At 56.7% G+C, this 17,485-nt stretch overlaps 1 protein-coding gene across 1 annotated transcript in view; it reads right to left on the bottom strand.

Annotated features, from left to right (window-relative positions):
• Positions 1-2,993: 2,993 nt before the first annotated feature.
• Positions 2,994-17,485, bottom strand: part of GLIS1 (GLIS family zinc finger 1) — a 90,622-nt gene continuing 76,130 nt past the window's right edge. The window contains exons 5-9 of the mRNA XM_049617150.1: positions 16,388-16,514; positions 11,614-11,770; positions 6,563-6,741; positions 5,776-5,943; positions 2,994-3,485 (exon numbers count right to left, since the gene is read on the bottom strand). Of these exons, the coding sequence (XP_049473107.1) occupies positions 3,328-3,485; positions 5,776-5,943; positions 6,563-6,741; positions 11,614-11,770; positions 16,388-16,514 (789 nt within the window). The 3' untranslated portion in view covers positions 2,994-3,327. The remainder of the gene's footprint in view (positions 3,486-5,775; positions 5,944-6,562; positions 6,742-11,613; positions 11,771-16,387; positions 16,515-17,485) is intronic.

Below are 17,485 nucleotides of genomic sequence, written 5' to 3'. Positions count from 1 at the left end.
CACCAGCACTCTTCCCCTTTTTGGCCTCCCCTCCTTGTAACCACTAAGGCTCTATGTTGCCTTAGGCCCCAGACAATGAGGCAAGAGCCAGTGAGGAGGGGGACAAGGCAAGGAGAATAGGGGCACAGAAGACAGACCTGCAGTTTAAAGAGGGCAAGGGAAAGACAAACAGAAGAAAAAGAGACACAGGGAGTGAACTTGGAGGGGCAGAGGAAGGGGGGAAGGAGAGAATTGGGAGGGGGACAAAAGGGCACAGCAGAGATGGGGAGACAGAGGGAGGGCTGGAGGGGCAGAGAGCTGCTAGGGGACCAGGGGTAGCAGTGAGGGGGAAGCAGAGAGGAACAGGGAGGAATGGAAGACAGAGGAACAGGCAATAGAAGACAGAGGGACAGGGGGACAGAAGACAGAGGGACAGGGGATGCAAGACAGGACAGGGGGAGATGGAAGACAGAGGGCCTCTGATGGAGATGGGGACAGGGCAGGTGGGGGGCAGGCCAATATGAGCCTGGACTGGACGGAGGGCAGGGCGGCAGGGGCCGCCTGGAGTGGCTGGGCTGGAAGGGCAGTGTGGTCCCCTGGCAGGGCTGGGCACCATGCCGGTACCCTGGGTCCCCCTTTAGGGGCTCTCGGGCAGACTTAGCTCCACTGCCCTACAGACCCTGCAGTGCCCAAAGCCTTGGCCCATCCCCCGGGGCCTCTCCAGGTAAGAAGTGCCACCTGACCCAACGCCCCCTGTGTGAGGGTTGGCAGTAATCACCCCGCCCTGTGACGGCACCGCACTCCTGGCCGCAGTCCCTGGCACTCGGGCAGAGCTCAGGAGGGGCCTCGGTGGTCAGTGCTTTCTAAACAAGGGACGAAGCAAGCATGGCTGGGAAGGGAGCTCGGATCCAGTCTCTCGGCGGGTCCTGCCCCAGGGGCCCACCGGCTACTGTGCCCACTCGACCAGGATGGAGACCTGCAGGCGTCTGGGAGGAAGGCCTCCTGGCACCAAGAGGAGGAGCGGAGGCTCAGAGGAGACCCCAGCAGGGGAAGGGAACAGTCACATTTACAGCTCAGGGGCATGATAAAAGCTGCTATTACTGAATCCCTACTGTGTGCCGAGCCTTTGTCTCCAGCTCACTTGTCTTTTTCTCTTTTGTTTGTCTTTGCCTTTGTCCCCCTTTCTCCCTCTCTCTGTCTCTCAGAAACTAAATGGGATCCAACTGCTGGCTCCCTGTGTGTTCTCCTGCTCACAGCTCAGCCCTTTCATTATTAATAGAAATATGTCCTCATTGTACAGCTTAATTCTGCTTATCTGGAGTGGATTAAGTGCTTACAATGACATGCAGTATTGATTCCTGAGCATCCCTGTTAAAGGAATTTTGCCACGACCTAATTAGTTCCATAAAACCAGTGGAGGATGGGACGAGGGGGCCAGGGGAGCCTGGGAGTCAGGAGTCCTGGGTCCTCATCCCTGATGACATTAGGGATGCTGTGTGACACGAGATCAGAATCTCCCCACTGCGGGCCTGGACTTGGCCTGCTCTGGGAGCCAGAGGTGGGAGCCAGGTGCCCAGAGTCCTCCAGGGTAGGAAGTGTGGTGGGTGAGAGCATGTGCTCCGGAGCCCGATCCCCAGGTGTGAATCCCTGCTCTCCCACCCACTGGCTGTGCGGCACGGACACGTTACTTCCCTTCACGGTCCCTCAGTCTCTGCATCTGTAAAGTGGGGTAACCGTCAGGCCCTGGCAGGAAACAGACGGCCCTCTGAGTGGGGCGGTTGAGGAGGGTTTAAGGAGAGGACTCCGTACAACGGTGGGGGCCAGTGGCAGGCAAATGAGGGACAGTGCGGGGTCTGACTTTCCTAAGAGTGGGAGCAGCTCCAGCCCCAGCCCATGCCTGAAGAGGGAGGACAGGGGGCCGCTGCTGTGACCTGCAGTGTGGAGAGGGCCACCTGACTGGAGCCGGGACCTTGAGTGAGAATGGGGCCTGCCCAGGGACTCTTGCTCTCCGCCCGCACCCCAAGCTGGGCTCCTCATTGGCTGGAGCCAGCTGGGAGCCAGAGGGAAGGGCTGACAGGTCAGCCCTAGACACAGAGTAGCACTCGCGGCCTCCCTCGGTCGCGGGGAGAGAGCAGGCACGCACACAGGGTGCAGTCTTGGTTCTGTCACCACTTGACTGGGTGGCTTCTCTGAACCCCAGTTTCGCACTATGTAAAGAGGGATTGGCTAGATCTTTCCATCTGGTTTGCCTACCTAACCCAGCCACAGGGAACACAGAGGTGTTCCTTTGACCTGGCTCTGAATCCTGACTGCTTGCCCGCAGCTAAAGGGGGCTAGGAAGATCCTCGTAGAGCTGCTGGAGGAGGAGGGCCCGGCACGCAGTAGGCATGCAGTACACGTGACTTCCCTTGTTTCATTTCACTTCGGTGGCGACGAGGCAGAAATTTTCCTGGAGGACTTTTCTTTTACCAGGTGACCTTCAGGGGGACACAGTGAGATGCAGGACAGCGTCCAGGCCATCTGCACAGGCCTGGATGATGGGGAGGGAGACGGGCAGGGGGTGAGCCCTGGTGCCCTCAGAAGTGGTTTCCTCTCCCCCCTCCCAGACCTCTCAGTGCGGGGTGGACCTCTGTGTACCTGGGATGCTGTCTGCAGCCTGGCCCAACCGCGGGCCAGAACTTAAGTGCCTTCTTCTGCCAGCTGAGAAGTCAGTGCAGAGAACAAAGGTCTAGTCAGGTGATCCGGGTTCCAATTTTAGCCCTAGCCTTGGTCGGCTCACCTGCCTTGCGGCGCGGTCCTGGGACTAGCACATGGTGGGGGCCGCGTGAGGTGGGCGCCCATCCCCGCTGACGGAATCCAGGGCCTGGGCTGGTTTCCGAGCCTCGCACACCGGCTCTGTTACACACCCCTCCGCCACGCGGCTGGTCTCAGCCTCTACTCTGCTGGCTCACAGGCAAAACTAGGCCCCCATGACTCGTTTCCAGTTTTTAATGTTTTTCTTGTAAAACCCAAAATATAAAACTGGAAGGGGAATGGAAAACAAGTTCTGTACATTTTATATACACGAGGTCTGTGATTTCAAAACCATTGGGGAGGAAAAAAAGGAAGGCACAGTCAAGGGAATGTCGGGGGGTCACGGATCCTGATGGGTACCTCTGAGCACCCAGCTCGGGCTCAGGCGATTGTCCCTGGCCAGCGCAGGGCAGCCGCCGCAGACCCAGCACCCTGAGTTTGTGGGGAGCCTTGGCCTGGCGGCTCAGGCTGGGTGCACAGAGGGTGGGGACAGATGGCAAGTGGGCAAGGTAGTGTCTGCGATGGAGGGAGGACAGGTGCAGGCTGGGCCTTCCTTCAGGTGTCTGCGTAGATGGACGGGATGTGACTCAGGCAGTGGTCAAAGGCCCCATTGGGGAAGAAGCCGCAGTCCTCGGGGCCACTGGACACAATGTCTTCAGATGACTGTGGTGGCAGTGCTGTGGGGCATGGGGCTTCGGCCAGGGCCTCGTAGCCTGTGGGTGTGGGAGGGAACAGGGTCCGGGCTGGAGGATGCAAGGGCTATGCTTTGTCATTGTCTCCCAGCCCCCTGACCCCACCTTCCTGTCCAGGATCCCTTCACACAGTATCCCTTCAGTGGGGCCTGCTCAGAGCCTCTGTTCTTCCGGACAGGGGAGCTGCTCGGTGGGAGGAGGTGCTCCAGGCCTTGCACTGCCAAGGGACCCGGGGAAGCTGGACAGACAGCTGGCTGGCTTGGAGCAGTCCGTCACCCAGCGCTGGACTGTAGGGCCGAATGTGGGGGAGGGTGGGATGGGCTATCACAGCTCTTGTCCTCGGGGGCTGGGCCCCTCCTGGCAGAGCAGCACAGCGCATCCCCCACCCTTTCAGGTTCCTTCACCCCACCAGACACGAGAAACCCAAAGAAGGGACCAGCACTGACTGGGCTCTTACCCAGGTTTCACTGAAGTCTTACCTCCCTTCAGTCACAACAATCCTGTGAGGTAGGAGTCATTATTCTATATTATAACTGAGAAGATGGGTTGAGAGAGGCCAAGACACTTGCCTGAGGTCCTATTGCCAGTAAGTGGGGGAACTGGGATTTGAACCCAGATCCATTTGGCCCTGAGACACCTGGTTCTTCCATTGGACATGCTCCGCTGCTCAGAGGCCCTTACCCTGGAGGGGCCTGGAGAGGTTGTCTTATCCAGTCCCTGCCCTAAGGGCTCTGTCCCTGAGTTGCTGTCACAAATCCGCATAGCCCATGACAGGCAGGCCTCAGTCTTCCCATCTGTGCAGTGGGATCACGACGAACTACTACCCCGAGGCCCCACAGCCCCACCCTATCAGTCTGGATCAATCCCGCGTGTCTATTCTCAGCTTGGCAGAGGACATACAGGCAGATGCACGGGGCCTGGGACGGGCACTGAACACCGGGCTGCCACCCAGATAGCAGGGGAGACGGGAGGCCAGAAGAATCCACCACCCTGTTGTGGGGGCATGGAAGCTGCCTCTTGCCCATCAGAGTTACCTATTTCTGCTGCTAAACCCCAAGAAAGCTCGCCGCAGGCCGGATGGAGCAGGGGGAGGATGAGGTGGTGAGCCAGCAGTGCCGGGAACAGCAGCCAGGGCCTCATTCGCACACCAACCCACGCATGTGCACACGCGGAACACGCCCCACCCACCTGCACGCACCCTGTGATCGGCACACATCTGCCTATGGTGCATGTATGTGACCCGCGTCTACCTACAGACACACTTACACCACGGCTGAACACAGTCTGTGCACACACGGGTCATGGGATGGATAACACACAATGTGTCCACACAGACGGGACCACAAACACGTGACAAAAGAAGACGTACGTGGACGTGAGAACCTGTGTGTGAACAGGAACACATGGACCCTCACGCAGATGGACCCACAGGTTTCTGCAGGCTTGTCTGTGGCCTCATTACTGTCCCTATGTCCTTAATCCTCGATCCCCGGCTGCACACACCCAGAGCTGCCCAAGGGGCCTCTGGCACAGGGTCTCAGGCTCCCCTTTGGGGCCCCCAGCCTGCCCAGAACTTATAACTTCCAGCTGGACCCAGGCCTGGAGGCTGACTCGGGGTGGAGCTGGGCTTGGGGAACTCAGGGAGGGTCTGGCCGCCCCGCCCCCCACCCCCAACCCGATGCCCCTGCTCTGATCAGCACTGGCCCCGCTGGTCTGAGCCTGATTCCACCCTGGGCTGTGCAAAGCCCTCCCTCTCACTGGGTTTCTCCACCCCAGCCAGGGGGCATTACGTGGGGAAGGCCCAGGGCCCTGTAGGGGACACGGATGCAGCACAAGGAACAAGCACAACCTCTAGGTCCTGTCTTTCCCGGTAGGGTGGCCTCTCTGGCCTCATTTTCTTTATTTGTTAAAGAGAGATCAGTATTTGTCTCTTTCCCTGCTGTCTCCCCAGGGTCCACAACTGTGTACATACTCTGTGCTCACTAAATATTTAAAGGGAAACCTCAACTAGCCTGCAAGCGCCCAGTTTGAGTCTTCTGTCTTCAGAAACCTGCCAGAGTCCAGACACGTATCACACACCTGCTGTGTGACAGTGTGGAAGAAACACTGACATCGGAGGTAGACAGGGTGCAAATCCCAACTCTGTGGGGTCCTGGGACCTGTGTGAGCCTTTATTTCCCTTTCTGTAAAATGGAGAGGACTCTGCCCCTCTGGGCTGTCCCAAGGCTTCAGGACAATGTGCACAAGTACCCAGCACAGGGCTGGGCCTTGGTAGGTGGCCAGGGAAGAGAGGCGTGCAAGTGGGGCTCACCTGTGGCAGGTAAAGGTGCACTGAGGCTGTGGTAGCCATTAGGCCGCAGGGGGTTGAAGCCGTGGGCTTCCCCGGCCAGACTGTCCCCACTGGCTGCTGGCTCGGCCGTCCGGTAGCAGTCACCATAGGGGAAGCAACTTTGGATGGAGTGGAAGCTGCCCTGGTACCCTGCAAAGGGAGGCGGCAGGGGATGCGTTAACAAAGGAAAACCGCCCAGGGCAGAGAGGGGACCATCCCGCTGCACTGTCCAGCCTCCCGCATTGTCCTGTCCAGGCACGGTGGGTGCAAAGCAGAGAAGAGAGCCCCAGGGTGGAGAAGGTGCCAGGGGTCCTGGGCCCCTTTCCCAGTTCTGTCTGGCACCGGAGGGGGTAGGGCGAGGCGGCCTCACGTGGCTGTGCTGGACTTTGTGGCTGACATAGTGCTCTGAGGGAGGGGACCGTTGGCCCTCCATCCCCACCTCCTGAGATGCCCGCTCACTCACCTCCTCCAAGCAGCAGGCTGTACCCACCCCCCTGCCAGTGTAGATGCTGTTCCCTCCGCTGGGAGAGCCCTGCGATGCCTTGTCAATGGGACAAACGCTTCCTCACCCCTCAGGTGGAATTTCCTCCAGGAAGTGCCCCGGACAAGGTATGTCGGGTCACCCGACTCCTGGTTTCTCTCACGGTGGCCCTCAGTGCCCTCCGTCATTCCGAGTCCCCGCCTCCCTGCCCTAGGTCAGTGCCTTGTTCCTCCTGGACACTGGAGGAGTCAGTGGAGGTATATGGAGAGGCCCTCAGCCAGAGCTTACCTTGGGGACTGGGCAGAGGCGGGGGTGGAGGGCTCTGGAAAGGCGGGTAGGGTGGCTTGCTGGGGAGTGTGGGGAAGGGCTGGCCCCCTGGAGAATGGCTCTGGGAGGATGGTGGCAATGGTGGTGGCCCAAGCCCCTTCAGTGGGCTGACCATAGGTGAGAGGAGGCCGGGTCCCAACCTGGAGAGAACAGAGATGGCCATCAGCAGGAGAGGCTCTGGGGGCAGTGTGTGGGGTGGGGAGTGGGGGCCAGAGGCATGGCTGCTGCTGCTTGCTTCCCTCTAGCAACGCTGAGCTCACTACCTGCTCCGCTCTGACTTAAGACAGTGCAGTTAGAAGAGGAAGCTTTTACTTCTGAGTTTGTTCAAACTGGAATTAAATGTTAAAGTCCTCTGAGCTTCAGAATCCAAAGGAATCAGTAAAGAACTTCTATCTGGCATTTAGGACTGGAAATCAGCAAGGAACACTGGTTATAAACATGGGCCTTGGAGTCGACAAAACTGTTTTCTACCCATCTGCTCTCACTGGCCATGTGACTTTGGGCAAGTTGCTTAATGTCTCTTAAAGCCTTGGTTTCCTCACAGTGTGGCTGTGTCTCCCCCTGGTGCACTTACTACTCTTATCACCCAGGGCTAACCACCAGCCTCCCCCACTGGATCCTGACACTCTCCCTCTGTGCTTGCCGCTCCGGCCGCCTCTGGAGGACAAGCCCAGGAGCAGGTGCACTGAAAGCTCTCGTGCTTCCTTAGCAGAACATTCCATGGCACTTCCAGTCCCCACTTATTGAGCCTCTGTCTCGCCTCAGGCCCCATGAGAGAAGTTCTTGTGTCCGCCTCACAGATCAAAAAACCAAGGTTCAGAGAGGCTGCTCACCAACTCCTGGCCACACAGCACTGACCTCACAGGTTATGACAAGGGTAAAACTAAATAAATCAAAATAGACAAAGCACCCAAGATGACATCAGAGGTATTCTCAGCCACTCCACGAATCGTCATCGTTATTCTAAAGATGTGGGAAAGAAAACTAGAAGATAGGTCTGATGTCCAAGTTGGGCTTTATTCCCCTGCACAGTGTGCCTTCAGGGGCCTTCTGTCTCCATCCCTGGACATCTCCCCTCCACTTGCATACATCCTGTGATGGGGGGCTCACCACCTCCATTCATACAGAGCCTGAGGTGGTACAGGCCCAAGTCTGGGCTCTCTGGAAGCTCATGTTCTGAAACGCGGCTGTAGTAGTGTAGAGCTGTTTAGTTACCTTGAACCCAGCTGAGCCCATGTGGGTCATCTAACTGGACTGCATATCACTGTGAACTAGGTTCCTTCCTCACACTGCCACCTAAGCCTCTGGAGTCTGTTCACAGGAACCAACATGGCCCTGAGGTCGGATGGACTTAGGGGCTTTTGGGACCAGGCTGAAGGCTCCTAGCCTACAAAGCACTTACATGCATTGCAGAAAGGGTGGGGGGTAGCTCAAAGAGTCCATCTTCTTGTTGGCATTTGGGATTTTGGACCATCCACATTAAAATATAGTATAAATTCAATGTCACAGCTGTAGGTGACCTTTTCAGGCCAGGAATATTACCCTTGCCTACCCTCTAAAACATGATGGGTTAAAGGGACAGATCAGTGCCTTTCTCTGAAACAGAGAAAGATTTGGGGAGAGGCCAGTGGGCTCCACGTCTGTAACTCTGCTGGGTCCCCATCTGCTCCTCCAGCCTGGGCATCCTGCCGTTTCTGCCCCTTGGCTGCACTGCCATCATTCATATGTCTGGAACCCCACCACTGTGAGCGTGCTGAAGACAGAGGGAGGGCCTTAGGCCTGGGTCCCTAGTCCCCAGCCCAACATCTAACACATTCTAGGTACCCCTCAACCTCAAGTTAATGAACTGAATCCTCATCGAAGCTCCATAAATTCTCATTATCGTCATCATTAACATTTTTAGGCCTCTCTCACAGGGCCGTCAAGTGGGACAGGGTCTACCACTGCAGTCTGTAAACTGTAGAGGGCTGTGCACAAGCTGTGTGTCCTCACAACAAGTTCTCTGGCTGAGGCCAGAGAGGCTGGGCCGTGGCGTGGCCAGGGGGGTGGGTCCTCCTTCAAGCCCTCTTCATGGGGTCCACTGGCCTTACGCCCACCCCATCCTGGCACCCATACACAGCTCTTCCCCGACTTCCTGATCGTCCCCTCCCCTGGGAGCTCATGGGGAGGGCCAGGTCTCTGCCTCTGAGGCACTCTGTGCTTAGCACTGGGCCTGACACACAGCAAACAGCTGATAAATACTAACAAATGGGTTTCTTAATCACTCAGCTACAAAACCCAGAGATTAACAGCATTGCAGAATTAAGGAGAACCAGATCTGAAGGGGGAAAAAAACCACGCATTCTCAAAGTTTGTTTTTCCTGTCTCAAACCTGCCATAAATTCACATTTGCCACCTTCACAGCCAGTGAAATTAAACAGAACACGACTCTCCACAGCAGACGTGAAGGCTGAGGTTACGCTGCTCTACCTGAACTCTTTAAAAGGAAAAAAAGATCATCTGGAGCTCCTCTTCTGAGTCATGCAAATGATTCCTAAATCAAATATTTTTGCTTCAATTGGAACCTATAAAAATTAATATAAAACCTCACTGGCTTGGCAGACTGAGGGCTTCATACCTCGTATGGGGCTGGGGGAAAAAAAAAACTGCCTTATTCGGCGTCTAATCTGAGCCAGGGTAAATAAATTTGGTCATGAAGTCAGGCCCTCTTAGCATATTTTTGAGTGAATCAGATAATTCTGTCAAGCTATTTAAACGTCCCAGCAAACCACCGGGGAGCTGCGAGTGGCCTTCCCTGTTGACTTTGGCAGGAAGGGGAGGCTGAAGGCCTTTTCCCCGTCTTGCCTCTCTTCTCAGGGGCTGAAAAAAGAAACCCATTCAAGCCGGGCCCGGGCCTGGGCCTGGTGTCGGGCTTGAGGGCCCTCCTCTCCTGCAGCCCAGCCCAAGGAGCTGAGGCGCCTGGCTGTTGGGATGACCCGAGCCCTCGCTCCCACTCCCGTAGGCAAGGGCAGGCGGATGGCGGGCCCGGCTGTCCTGGTCTTGTCATCACTCTGCCTCTCGCTGCAGGAATTCTTGACCGGCACTTATGCAGGCGGCAGGCGGGTGATGAATGAGGCAGAGCAGAGAGCACGGGCCTGAGCAGGGAAAGGCCTGTGTGGTTTATTTTTCCTTGGTTGGAGATGTTTTGGGGCCGGCTGGTGGGTGAGCAGGTGGCCTGAGCCGGTGGGTGGGGAGGTGGGTAGTGTCCGTGGAACCTGTCCCAGATGACACATACAATGCCAGGCATGTGTATTTCAGTCATGGCTGATCCTCACCACCTTCTTAGAGGAGGGTATTTTAATACCTATTTTACAGAGGAAGAAACTGAGGCTCAGGGAGGCCTGGTTCTCTGGGCCCCCCTTTGAGCCCCATCAGGCAGCCTCTTCGTGCCTCTCCCCCCACTCACAGTCTTCCCACTTTCCCTGCTCCGTGAACAGCACTTCTGCCTCCCCAGGGGCTCATCTCTGGTGGCTCCTCCCTCCTCCTCTCCCTGCCCAGTGGGAGTTTCCCCAGCCCTGCTTATGCTCTGTCACTAATGCCTCCTGGTGTTCCTCCTCCCCACCCACCAGCCCTGGCCCAGGCTGCCATCCACCCACATTTGATGCCTGCCCTGGCAACCAGCCCCACACTGCAGGCTGCACTCTCCTCCCCGGACTGACCACATCTCTGCTCGGCACCCTTCGGATACACTCCTGCCGCAGGCCTCGTGATCTGGCCCTAGCAACCTCCCTCCTGAGCTTGTCACCCCACACGAAGGTTCATGTTTCCCAGAACACGCCAAGCTCTCACCATGTCTACACTCTCGCTGCTAGTCCCTCCCAATCTCTCCACTCGGTCAACTCCTACTTAACCTCGGAGGCCCGGCTTAGCATCACCTCCAGGAAGCCTTCCCTGACGTCCTCCAGCTCACTGGGTTCTCCTCTGGGCTTCCACAGCCCCTTCTGCTTCTTCCCTCAGAGCACTTGTCCTGCGTGGTCAATCCCTGCGGCTCTATCTCCCCTCCTCATGGTGAGCTCATCCAGGACTGGGCTCATCGGCAGCTCCAGCACCGGGCCCAGGGCCTGCCCACACCAAGGACGCAGGAACCGGACACCGAATGAATGGATGAGTGAGTAGCAGAAGGAGCCTAGTTCGGAGCCCTGGGCCACAAACTTGGTGATGAAGCCGGGCTGGTCCCAGGCACAGGCAGGCCAATGCCAAGGCTAAGGCTGTGGCCTTAGGGAGGAAGGGCAGAGGAGGAGGCAGGTACTGAGGTCAGGCCTTGGGGGCCAAGTCTGATCAAGTCCTGCTAGCGATAAGTGAAAGTGGCAGGCAAGGCAGGCGGTGGGGCTATGTGACCTCCCTCTGCCCATCTGCAAGGAAAACAGATTCTGGCAGCATTAGGGACCAGCAATTAGCACATTTACCACTTCCAGCCAATTAAGCGGCCACAATGGGAACCACATTGAATACAGAAAAGGCTACTCCTCTCTGCAGTGATCCTACAGCAAGGGCCCCGGGACAGCCCGGCAGGCTGAACCATGATCACAGCTGCAGCGGCCAGAAGTGGGGGTGAGGGCAGGATGAGCACCTCTGGTGTGGGCAGCGGGCAGTCTGCTCACCAAACGCATGGTCTGAGCCGAAGAGAAGCCAGGGTGAGACTCCCAAGGAGGCCTGGTACGGCAGTCCGGAATGCGGTGCGGGTGCACAGCGTCTTCCCACGGCTGCGCTCACAGGGGAGGCGCACACGAGGGGAGGCGGCACAAAGTTCAGATGCCAATACCATCTACCTGCTAGGGTCGCCGTGAGTTGCCAATGAGATGATGCCCGGGAGGTGTTTGGTACAGGGTGCGGTATACAGTATGTGCCGCATAAATGCTGGCTACTTTCGTGGTCAGTAGCGACCCCCTAGCGCGTGGGATGCCTGTCCTCGCCCTCGTCCCACGCAGGTGCCTGCTTGCTATGCCGGAGGAGGATTGGCTGGCTGTACATACCCATCCCTGGTGCTCTCGGCCGCGGGCAGGGGGGACAGATGGTGGTGGGAACTCGTGGTGGCGTCCAGTGGGTGGTGCCTGGAAGGGACATCGTGCATGGGGGGCAGGATGCCTGATGCGAGCCCATTATGGGGGGTGATGGAGCCAGGATATACACCTGCAGGAAAGCAAACAAACATCACTGGGCTTCGGCCACTCCCGAGCGGTGGCTGTGAATGACCCCGGAGCTGTGTGCCTGCTGACAGAAAGAGAAAGACACAAAAGGAAACCATCAAGGTTGTATTAACAGAAGGTTAGGGGCCCAAATGGGGAGACGATGGCTCCACGCTGCGGTTCATACCCTGGCTGAAGGGTTGCATGTGGGACTGAGGCCTACCCTGAAAGCAGGATAGGTGGTGGACTACCAGGGGCTGTCAGAGGCATTAGGTGGTCAGGCTGTGTGCGTGTGCACGTGTGCGCGTGTGTGTGCCCACACGTGTGTGTTTGGGGGAGGAGGGTTGCATGGAGCAAGCTACCTCAAGTCTCTGGGGCTGTTCTGAGAAAGAAGAGGTTTGCTCTGTGCAGCCCCAGAGGCAGACATGGGTCCTGGAATGGAGAGAAGCTTGAGAGGAACTCAGGGCTTGGCCATGGCTTCTCACGGGCAGAGCCGCTGGAGGGTGATGGGCCGCCTTTGGAGGAAATGAACTACCCATCCCCAGAGATGTGCAAGCACAGCCTGGATGTCCACTGTGAAGGACCCCAAATAGAGGATGGCTGTGCTAGCTAGATGGCAGGCCGGCCTAGGAGACCTATGGTTGTACAACCAGAGATGGTTGCACAGGCTGTACGCTGCACAAGGGTCCTGACTGAGGAGAGGAGTCGGCCATGCTCTAGTCTACGATTCTAAACCTCTAGAAGACACCTGCAGGGTGATACCACCTTTTGTCACCTCTTACTCCTAAGCGCCTTACCCTTGTTAAGAAGACAGGTGGGGGAAGAATCAAATGGGGGACATTAGGTCATAGTCAGATGTCGTTCCAGGGGCCTGACGGTCTGAGAGCAGTTACTGATGCCAGTGTTTCCCAAATGCCTTCACCAAGGAACCCCAATTAGAGGGGAGATCGGACCCCTATTCTGGGACTGGAGCCTGGGAGGGACTCAGCAAGGGTTCCATGTTTTTCTCCATTTTATCTGAAAAAAAAAATGGGGCCAATCTTATTCCCCTTTTTAAATCTGGCCACGTTTATTTGCATTTTAATAGAAACTGACATCCTTTTCCTAGAAATCAACCCATCAAGTTGATGCCCTGGGAAGACTCTGCAGACCGGGGGGCCACACGCAGAGCCGTCCTGATGCGGTGTCCATGCTGATTAGTCAGAGCTCACCTGGGCCAGCTGTTACATTTTGAATATTACTCTGGTCATCACGGATCGAGACCCAAGGCTCCCTATCACGAGGACCATCTGAGCACAAACCACATAAAGAAGGAAGTTTCACCTTGTCAGATGGCTGCCGTTCCAGGCTAGGCTGTCTCAGGCTGGCCCCTCTCACCCAGGCCTGCAATTCAGGGAGTTACGACCAGGGATTGAGGAGGCCAGGGCAGGGGTTGCAAGCTCAAATCTTCAACCGCAGCTAATCAGGCCTCCCAAGTGATACCAAAAGAAAGTCTGTTTAAAGCGAGGCCCAGGAAATGGCCTGGGGCTCCGGCTCAGGCTACGTCCTAGATAGCCAGGTAGGGTCCTATGGTCCAGGCTTCACTGGGCTGTGAGACCCCAGTGCTCTAAATGGGCTCTTGGGGGCCTTCCTCCCTTCTGCAGTCCTTAACCCTCTGTCTCAGGGAACTCTGCCCACGGACAGCCCTGCCCATCCATCTATCCACCACCACCCTTTACCACCCATCCTCCCCCCACCCCCCACACCCCCCAGCTTTGTCAGGAAGGCACTGGAGAAGATTTTGTGGATGGAGCCTGGCTCGGTGCTGCTCACGGCTTGCTCTGCTCACCACTTTTCGGCGCACCTCCTCACCTGCCATCTTGAACCAATTTGGGGGCCTGACAGCTAGGAAGGCCTAGAATCCTGATAAATCCTGCTTTCTCTCCCTCAGCCATGCCGACCTCGTGCTTCTCACATCCTCGCTGCCCATCACGTTACCTGGGTCTGCTAAAGGAGCCTGCCAGAAAAACTTCTGAGGGTTTCCTGTGAGGTGAGTTCGTCCTTCCTGATGAGAGACAGGTTTGGGGAAGTTTCCTACCATCAGACAACGAAAATTCGAGGTCATCCTTGCCAGCTCCTCCCTTGTCCTCAACTCTTCTGTTCTGGACTTCTCTGACCTAACACTCCTTGAATCTGTCCCGTTTCCCCCTGCCTTCTGCCCTGACTGTCCAGCCCCACGCAGACAGACACAGGGTGGGCCACTGAGTGTGTGAACTAGGCATGTCAAGCAGTGGACAGACAGTGGATGGCAATGAGGGAGTCATCATGAGGGGCAGCAGGAGGAGGACGCCATGGAGCCTGCTGGCCTCTTCCCCAAATGCACCATTTGAGGCTATAAATCAGCATCATCAATCATCAGCCATGAGCGCTTAACCTCTGGCCCTAACATCTGTTCCCAACTGTGCCTCGAGCATTTGCAGTGTTGCCTAAGGAAGAACCTGGCACTGAAACCCAGAGGGATCCAGGACTTCTGGGTTCTCCTGGTTGGTCCCTGTTTCCCTGCTGTGTTGGAAGCAGCTTGAGGACAGGGACCGGCACAGAGCCTGGCACACAGCAGGTGCCCAGGATGGTGAGATCTAGCATCAACAGCAGGGAGGCAGCAGATTCTCTGATTAAGGGCAGGGCCTGTGGCCAGACGGCCCGGGTTCAAGCCTGGCCTCTGCCATTTACCGGCTGTGGGACGTCAGCAAAAAGTTACTTAACCTCTCCAGGCCTCAGTTTCCTCATCTGGAAAAGAAAGAGCATAGTAGCATGTACTTTATGAGGCCGACGTGAGGATTCTGTGAACATGTACTTGTACAACCCCTAGAATGGCTTCCTGGGGTGAAAAATATTCAATAAATGCTGGCTGTAAGTTATTAGGAGATGGGTGAATAAATGGTTCCTCTTTTCATTCACGATGAGCAAGAATAATAATGATGACAAAAATTATCGGTCACAGCGGGTTTATATAAGTGATGGCGTCACAATCACATCTGTTGTCACAGCAAGTCTGGGGGAGAAACTGAGGCTTGAGGCAAGGAGGACACCACTCGCTTGCTATTGGAGCAGGCCTGCATAGGCGTATTACCCTAATGCCCCCGCCATCCATGCTGCGGCCTCAGTGACTTTGTTTCTCATCTGCAGCATGGGCTCATGGGGACTGAATGAGATGATGTTTGTTTAGTGACCAGCCCATGCGGGCGCTCAAGAGGTGGCTGTTGCTGGCCTAGCCCTTCTCCCTGGGATAGGCCCTGGCCTGGTATCTGGGAGAACAGGCTTCTAGCCTGGATCTGCTGCTGACTTCTCCAGATGACCTTGGGTCAGTCCTCCTCCTGCCCAATCCTGAATCCTCCCAGGATAAAAATGATGGGGCTGCAGGACTTCTTCACCAAGGAAGCCACTGCTAATCAGTCACAGCCCTCTTTTCTGCCGAGCCTCAGTATCCTCAACACATCCCTATTATCCCTTGGGTCTCTTTGTCGCCAGCTATTTTAGCAAATCTGATGCTGTGAGAAACAGCCATGGCAGAGGGGCCTCTAGCTGGAGGAAGGAGGGTGTGATTCCTTCTCCATAGATCCACCCTCCCGGGGTGTCCTTGCCCTTGTGGACCAATGTGAGGGTAGGGCAACCCAGAAAAAGTGTAAGGGCAACCCAGAAAAAGTGTAAACACCTTCTCTCCCTGAGGCTGTTTGGTAAATACTTCGACATAGTTTTAAATCTGTTGCTACCTCAACCCTGAGGGGAAAGCATTAAAAATTAGAAAATAAAAAATGTCTAAAATGGTTAGAGTAATTCAAGAAATCCCAGAGGGTGGGAAGAGCTTTCTGCTCTGATACTGTGGTTTCTTTGTGGGATGGGGAGGGTAGAGCACAAGTCTTGTCAGCTGGAATCCGCCCGCGGGCCACATCGCAAGCCACGCAGTGAAGCGTTCCTGCCGGACCCGAGACCCGCCTCCCGGCCTGCGGCCTCCTGGGGAGGCCTCCTATGTCGGCTGGACCAGTGGCTCTGAGTGTCCAGCTGGATGGCCCTGAAGGGTCCCAGGGGTTGAGGGGCTCCACCTCTAGGCCACAGAATTGAATAAGCTGGAAGTGATTCGGACAAATTTGCCCACCCTCTCCGAGCCTCGGTTTTCTCCTCTGAAGCCGGAAGCTGTGGTATGGAGTCCTGGTGGGGAGCATGTGGGTCTTTAGGTTGAGGCCCAGGCCTGAACCCTGAGGTGGGGCCTGAAGAAAGTGCAGGAGCTGCCTCGGTGAAGGGCTGGGGTGAGGAGACGGCAGGGTGTATACGGTGGCTCAGAGGCAAGAGGGAGCACGGGATGTCCAAGGAACTATGTTTGACGTGCCAATCAAGGCGGTGTGGGAGGCCGCTAGGAGGGCCTCGGCCCCGTGAGGCCCCGAAGGCCAGGCTGAAAGGATCCTGGGCTTCCTCCCCTGGGCACTGGAGCCACACGAGAGTGTGAAGGAAGGTATGTCAGAGGAGCGGGTGCCCCCCACCGGCCCCTGGGCACCCACAGAGCATCACTGTCTTCCTGCAGGGCTGGCTGGCTGTGAAAGAGCCCTCCTGGGCTGTGCACCTGGCCGCTGCCTCCCCACACGCATACCTGGGAGCAGCTCCGGGGCGCGGCCACCCTTCCTCTCGCCGGCCGCCAGCTGTGTGGACCCGTGGAGCTGCTGCAGGGCCAGACATTCGGTCAGAACGTCAGCCTCAGTATCAGGGCCTGTGTGCAGCTGAGGAACAAGCAGAGGGAGAGAGGGTGTTAGTGCGAGACCATCTTCCCACCGGCAACCCTCGGTTTAGGGGACAGGGCAAGGATGGTGGCTCCAGAGCAAGACCCTTCACCTCACTGCATCTCAGTTTCCTCATCTGTAAAATGGAGCGAACTGTATACGTTGGGTTAGTTCAGGTCTGAGAAGCAAACACCAGGAGTGAACATGCAAGGATTTTAACAGGGGAAGTGCCTGCGTGAGAGAAAACCAGGGACCTGGGCAGTCTGGGAGAGGGAAGAGGGAGGAAGGAGTTTGGTGGAAGCTTCTAGACTAGGAGTCCTCAGGGAGCTGAAGTGTGCTGGAAGTCACGGGGTCCTGTGTCTCCCAGGCATCAGCATCTCTGTAGGGCCTGCCACACTCAGTCCTTGACTGGGAGCAGCCTACAGGAGCCATGGCCTCACACATGTGCCCAGAAGGGTGTCAAAGTACAGCAGCTGGGGCCTCCCGCAGATAGCCAGAGCTCCGTGTGGCCCATTCCCGGGGCTGCCCCACAATGAACTCATGTGGGCAGAGTAACATACAGTGGGCACCCAGGGAGTGTCTTTCCTTCTCTCCCCCTTGCCCCCATCCTCCTTTCTTCCTGGTATGAGGCATGATGGAAATAGTCCAGGGCAACCCGAGTTCAAACTCCACTCCCATCTCTTCTTCCTCCCTGTGTGACACTGGACAAACACCTTAACCTCTCTGGCTCTCCCCTGCCTGTAATAAGCAATGACAATCACCACCACCACCCCCAAGGCTGCTAGGTGGAGTAAGGAGATGACAGGTATGGACAAGCTTGTGTGAAGGGCTGGCTGACCCCAGCTGGCCGTGTCCCACATGGTCGTGTGACAGTAGGCATGCTGGATCCATACATGGACTTGAGGTCATTGGCTGAGAGCAAGCCTGGGTGGGCAAATCCTTGGCCAACAACCCTTAGCTGTCTTTAAGGT

This window comes from Panthera uncia (genome assembly GCF_023721935.1).
Source record: "Panthera uncia isolate 11264 chromosome C1 unlocalized genomic scaffold, Puncia_PCG_1.0 HiC_scaffold_4, whole genome shotgun sequence".
NCBI classification, from domain to species: domain Eukaryota; kingdom Metazoa; phylum Chordata; class Mammalia; order Carnivora; family Felidae; genus Panthera; species Panthera uncia.
The sequence above is the reverse complement of the archived record's forward strand: the minus strand, read 5'-3'. Positions and strand labels throughout refer to the sequence as shown.